The sequence below is a fragment of the Coffea eugenioides genome, chromosome 7 (genome assembly GCF_003713205.1).
Source record: "Coffea eugenioides isolate CCC68of chromosome 7, Ceug_1.0, whole genome shotgun sequence".
Classification (NCBI taxonomy): Eukaryota; Viridiplantae; Streptophyta; class Magnoliopsida; order Gentianales; family Rubiaceae; genus Coffea; species Coffea eugenioides.
In genome coordinates, this window is record NC_040041.1 from 21,503,399 (window position 1) to 21,509,872 (window position 6,474).

The window sequence follows — 6,474 nt, forward strand, 5'->3', positions numbered from 1 at the left end:
AGAATTTGAAAGTTAAATCGAGCTTATATGTCAAGCATCCTAACTAGTTAGTGTAATAGCATAGATCATTAATGGTCAAGAAAACTGATGAAAGTTAAACAAAAAAGGAAAAAAAATTAAAACTGTCATAAAAGCTATTCCATCAAGCAAAAAGCAATTAAAGAAATTCTGTTAGAAATTGCTTGGCTGCTTCAAGTTGTAGACTGCTTTTCAAATTATTTGAACACCAAAAAGCTTTAATCCCCTTTTTGTTGAACCATTTGGTTCTGTCTCAGGAAAATTATTCTCGTCCCTGGATGAATTCAGCATCAAACCACCACGAAAACTCTGATGATATTCAGCATCAATCATGAATATAGGCTGCACCTCATCTGATCCATTTTTGAACTCAAACAATGAGAAACTAACGACGTCTTTCGCCTGCAATCCCTTGTTCCTGACATATCTATTCCATCCTCGAGTGAAAACAAAGCTTTGGCTGCTCTTCCAATAACAGTATCGAAATTTCCACGACCTCATTGACCTGTCAAAGAAAACCAATTCAGCATCATCTTCACCAGCAATGTCCTCATCACTCTCCTCTGCATCACAAGAAAGATGAGGGAAGTACATTAATGCATATTTCTTTGGTATGACAAGTCGATTAAGATTTCCAACATCGCTAGGAGTAAGTTCCTTGTGGAACAGTTTCTTGCACACCAATCCTCCGTTGCTAGGCATTGTCGCGAAACTTTGTATAAATGATTGTGCCCTCAAATACTCAACAAACTTGACTGGATAAGAACCATCTTTGATCATATTCAGTACTGCTTGTGTACTGAATTGGCTCTGGAACTTTGGCTCTTCGCTAGTTATGTTTGTCCATGGAAAGTTTCTGTATGCGTCTCCACCTTGGAGTTTGATGGCAGCACTATCATATGCCATTGCTGCTTCGATCTCAGATTTGAAAGTTCCTAACCAAATGCGTTCATGGGCATATATCTGTGCTCCCCAGCGTCCATTTTTTTGAATGACGACTCCTTTGAATCTTGGGCTATCAACTTTATTATCTAGCTTTTGGCGCTTATTTTGGATCACGTAGCTATTACTGTTTGAATCAGAAATTTCCTGGATGGCATTTGTTGCTGCACCAGAAATCTCACTCTGCTCCTGCATGGTAAATCTGAAAGCAAAACAAGTACTCAAGAATGACCAAAAGAATTGGCACAAATGAGGACCCAACAAAGTTGGAAGAAAAACCATGAGAATTCACCAATCAAACTGATGAAATGAGCAAAAACTAGTTATAAAACTATCAAATACATAGTCAGGATGAAAGATGAAAAGGAAATCAAAATCCATATCACCTATATGCACAAAGCAGTATTAAGTTATAGTACCAATTTGGAGAATCACTAAATTCTGTTACAAAAGCTATGAAACCAAGCAATGGCTTCTCATGATCATGTTATAATTGAACTACAAGGATGGGGAATGAAATTTTGCACCACAAGGATGCATTTATTAAATATTCTTGAAAATCCAAGAACCAATAAATATTTTTTTGAAATGGATAACTAAATATTTGATTTCCATCTAAGAGTGGAAATATTACAACTAACCAGTTCACTAACGCTTAATAGAAATTGTTTCACTACATAAAACAAGAAAACCTGCAGCACAAGTATTCAGCTTGGAAATCTAAGAATCATTACACCAAAAGCTGAGCTATGGAAGTAGGCCATTGCACCGAGAAATGATAGACTTAATGTACCAAATAAAACATTTCTATCCAACCCAACTGGTAATTCAATACAACAGAAAGTAGAAGACTGAAATATAAATGAAAAGAAAAAAGGGAGGGAGGGAAGGGCCTGCATGGTAGTAGTACCCAAACTTTGATTCAACAAAGAAGGAAAATTAAGTGTAGATCAAATATGTTATCCTCCATACCAAGAATGCTCCGAAAATTACCTCCAAGTGCACTTGATTGGCACAAAATGAGTCGTGTGTAAATGAGCCAAAGATCGTGTACTCGACTAGAGCTAAATCACTCAAGTTTGAACTCAAGCACAAACTTGAGCTAGATGATAATTTTAATGTGCTTGAACTCGTTCAAACCTGACTGGCTCAAGCTCACTTGAGCTCAATCCAACTAAATTTAGCTCAAGTTCACATCCGATTGTTCAACATTAAGGAAGATTAGGGATACAAAATTTTTGAACAGCAAATTTTTTCCACTGAAGTAGCACTCATTAGTTATGTGTTTCTTGTACAAGTGCATCCCACCCCCTTCATAAAATGTTGCGACTGCCGATGAATAACCATCTAGAGTTACATTAAGCGACCTAACACTTCTGCAAGAGCAAAAAATGGACAAAAATGACATGATAACGAAGAAGGCAGACAAAACAGAATTTTTTAGCCCAAAAAAAAAATAGAATTTTTGAGAGCCATGCAGAATAATCGTTACTGTAAAACCAACAGATATATTTTGTGATTGGTACTATGCTATGGAGTCAACTGCTTGTATAAAAATTAATTTAGTCACTCTTGAATTTTGGATGAAAATACTCAAGGATATAAAACCTTGCCATGTACGAATTTTGAAAGGCCTAGGTTGTAACTTGTAATACATGAAGATGGGATATACAGACAACCTGATATCATGTGCTAGGTCTTGGTAACTGAAGCGATTGAAAGTTTAAATTGATAGTATTAAATCACATAGCTAATAGCTAGTAGAAAAGATGTCCTTCAATTTAATGCTTTACAAATTTGGTTAGTAGGAAAACAACACTAAATGGTTTTAACATCCCAAATTGAACATCATAAAAGCTACTTTTATTGTACTGTAATCCAAATAAACAGAAATAAAATAGTTTATCTACTAATTTTCAACCAATGAAATGTAAGCATGTTGATGTTATGGTAATCCTTCAATACCAATACTAAGCCATTTCTGAAAGCAAATAATTATAAATGCTTACATAACCAAGAAAGAAAGGAATGATAATTAATCTAAGAAACAGAAGAAAACAATCACATATGGTACGTGAAAGTTTCTTGGTATCGTAGTTTTCGGAAATTTTCTATGTTTTTTTTTTCTTTTTAAGTTTGACTTTCCTAGATTTCCAATACACATCTGCATTTCTACAAACTTAATTTGATTACATTACCATAACTAGTCCATTGCTGAAATCACATATCTTGTTACCTTTACCTCTATATTGCGTAAGATTTTGATTTAAATAAGCATAAAAGTATATCCTAATATCCATTGCCAATTTCGATAACCTCCCAATGAAATGAGGTTAATAGTTACCATAATTCCTGGCAAGTGATGATTTTACGTTATAAAATTCAAAGTGGGATGGATGATATATGTTCAGTACCTCTTACAACCATGCAAGAAGTGTCTTGTAACAAGAAATTTTTCTATACATCTGCCGCACCCTATTTTTTTTCCTTGGGATATACAAAATTTTTGTTTAGTATCAAGATTGTCATAGGAAGTCAAAAAAGAAAATGGTTCGTATACTAAGAAATCAAGTGGAACAACCAGTCATAAGACAAAGACACCAAACAATTTTGTAACCCACAAAATAATAATTACCTGATATAGACCACCAATTTATAATTAGCCACTAATTTATAATTAGCCGCAAATCTGCTCAGAAAAAAAGAAAAAAAATTTACCTGTAAACTCAACTGGTTGATTAATTTTAAAGTTGTCTCATCACATCACATAATTAAAGAAATATAAACAGAACTTCAAGGCAAATAGGATATCGCTTGGCAACAAAAAATGATGCTTCTTTTTGTTTGTGAAAGAAATGCATAGAAAGATAAGAAAGCTACTAATAAGTCGAAAGAGAAAGGAAAAATAAGAAAGGAGAAAAGGAAAACAAAATAAAGTAAACTAGTTAAAGTGCTACGTATCTCCAATGTTCCACACATGAATCAAACTAAAAGAAAATTGAAATAATGAAATCACAAGAATCCATTTGAACAAGGGATATCGCATACATCAACATGAACAAAAAATTAAAACATATGCCTTTTATGTGCTTATGATTCATAATTAGCAATTACTTGAATCTTTATAAGCGCGTATCCCATCGATAGTTTTAAATAATGTGATGGAAGTTCAAATTTAAGGAACAAAAACATCATGTGTTATGACAATTTCAATCCACTTATAACTTTCATATCCCCTTGAGCTACCTTCTGAAAGAATCCGTGAATGAAAAAAAGCAATAAGAAGACGAATTATTCAAGTAGTAAATATTGTTGTTGGACTCAAAAACATTGTCATAATTTTATAGACCAATGCAAGGGGTGATTTTCGGTTTTTCTCTGTCATAATTCATACCAGTGAAAATATTCACACTTAATTTCACTATGTGCTGTGAGAATGGGAAATGGAACTGATGGGCTGTGAAGATAGTAAAAGGAACTGAATACAAATAGAACTGAAATTCCATATGACACAATCAAAATTACTGGCTGTGTTTGGATCGAGAGATTTGATGAACAATTTGAAATCTTCTCAAATCCCTCAAGTTGCACAGATTGTTCAAGAAGTATCTGAATTCATAAACCACAAAGTATTATAGTATTTAAAATATATTTTGATTATTATGAATTATAAATCAAAATGCCTCTTAAACAATTCAAATAATTACAGCAATTTGAATGAATTGCAAATCTTTCGTCAAAATTTTCAATCCAAACTAAAACACAGCGGTATAGTAATCCATCATTGTCAAGGTGTTAATGCATTTACAACACTGGATCAAAAGGAGATTCACAGGTTATCAAGCCTAACCATCGGGTTTGGCCATCTCACAAGACCATTCTCAGGGCATACTTTTTTACTACACTAGGACAAACACACACATTAAATGCCAGAAGGTAACATTAGTACTTTCTTTGGCATATATCTCAATCTAACAACAACCCAGTTCAGATGGAACTATTCTTCTGGGAAAAACAATCAAACTTGAACACAAGAGGGGTACCTAATCATAAAGTTCTCATTTTTATCTTTATTTTTCTGGACAACCTTTTCTTTCTTTAATTTTTTTTCAGTGTTTTTGCTTTTTCTTTAATCAACCTATTGCGCAGCCAAAAGGGACCATTTTGCTGGGAAATTTTCAAAAGTAACTGATGACTTTTATATCAAAAGTAATAATTACAACTAAAAAAACCACTTTGACATAAAAGCAAGATCATGCATTAATAAAATAACGTAACCAATTCTAAGTTTATTAATCCAATCTTTCAATACTTGTGGCATCAAATAATTTTACAATCTAGACGTTACAGCAAAATTTTAAAAAAAAATAGAAAACAATAAACATAAAAGTGCAGATATATTATTGTCTTCAGGAGAAAGATAACATGAGCAAACAAGAGAAGCATTACCTGGTTACTCTGATCGTCTATTGCCCTCAAGAACAAGCACATATCAGGAAAAAATATAATTGAACATGTATCACTTTTAAATCATGATTTTACAAAGAAGAAACAACTTCTTTAGAGAAGGAAAGTAAATAATATAAAGAGAAAGTTAACCTGCATAAGGAGATTTTAATTGATATTCTAAATCTTGCCATATTTGACTTGAATTCTTTTTTTTTTCCCAATCAATTACGCTCCTTCCATACTGAAATTTTCTCCTCCTATAGTGGGATTTTGATTAAGAAATATTAGGAGTATAAAATTTTGAACAAAATATATGAATTTCCTTAAATAAATGACAGCTTTATTTACTTGGCTTCCTTAATTGTGGTGCCTTAAGTTTCCTTAGCAATTAAAAAAATCTTGACACTGATTAGCAATCACTTAGCCACATATTCTGGTCTATGTATATTTGACTACAACCTTACTCTGATTAAAGTGTCACTAGACGATAGCGAATAAATTCGTATGTTTTTTGGAAAACTGTGAAGGACTTTTTGACGAAGCCAAAAGGTTGGTGAAAATGGAGCATTCAACCTGAATGAGTAACGAAATATTTTAGCTACCATCTGTTAAATATGTGAAAGGCACATTGTAATTAAACCAAAAATCAAAAGAGGATTTTACTATTTGCCAAAAGATTACTTAGGAATGCATTAATTCAAACACAAAAGTGTGTCACAACAATCAATTCAACGTTAATGATCTTCCAAGCTAAACCATGCATACTAAACGATCAATTCTTGGAATCTTATTAACTTTCAACTCAGTTTCATACATGTCCAGCTCATGTGTTGCTTTTGATTTTTTATGTTAAATTTTGAAGGACATGGAGAAGATGAATTCAGAGGAGCACCTACAAAATGAGTGACAAGATTAAGCTTAAATTTCACAGTTTCTCACTTTAGACCTTTAACTGTAATTCTTTTCTTGACTAGATAAGTCTTTACTAGCCCTCCATTGTAAAATTTTGGCATGGATAGTTTTCTATATTATTCCAACTAAAATTATTTTGAAAGTATAAAAATA

The 6,474-nt window shown here is 32.7% G+C and overlaps 1 protein-coding gene across 1 annotated transcript; it reads right to left on the reverse strand.

The window, feature by feature from the left end:
• Positions 1-210: 210 nt before the first annotated feature.
• On the reverse strand, positions 211-1,155 carry LOC113777130 (AP2/ERF and B3 domain-containing transcription factor At1g50680-like). The gene has a single exon (XM_027322173.1). It carries the CDS (start codon positions 1,153-1,155, stop codon positions 211-213), a length of 945 nt encoding a protein of 314 aa, XP_027177974.1.
• Between the last annotated feature and the right edge of the window lie 5,319 nt (positions 1,156-6,474).

Coding starts and splice junctions, on each gene's coding strand:
- LOC113777130 (XM_027322173.1), bottom strand. CDS start 1,155: ATGCAGGAGCAGAGTGAGATTTCTGGTGCAGCAACAAATGCCATCCAG.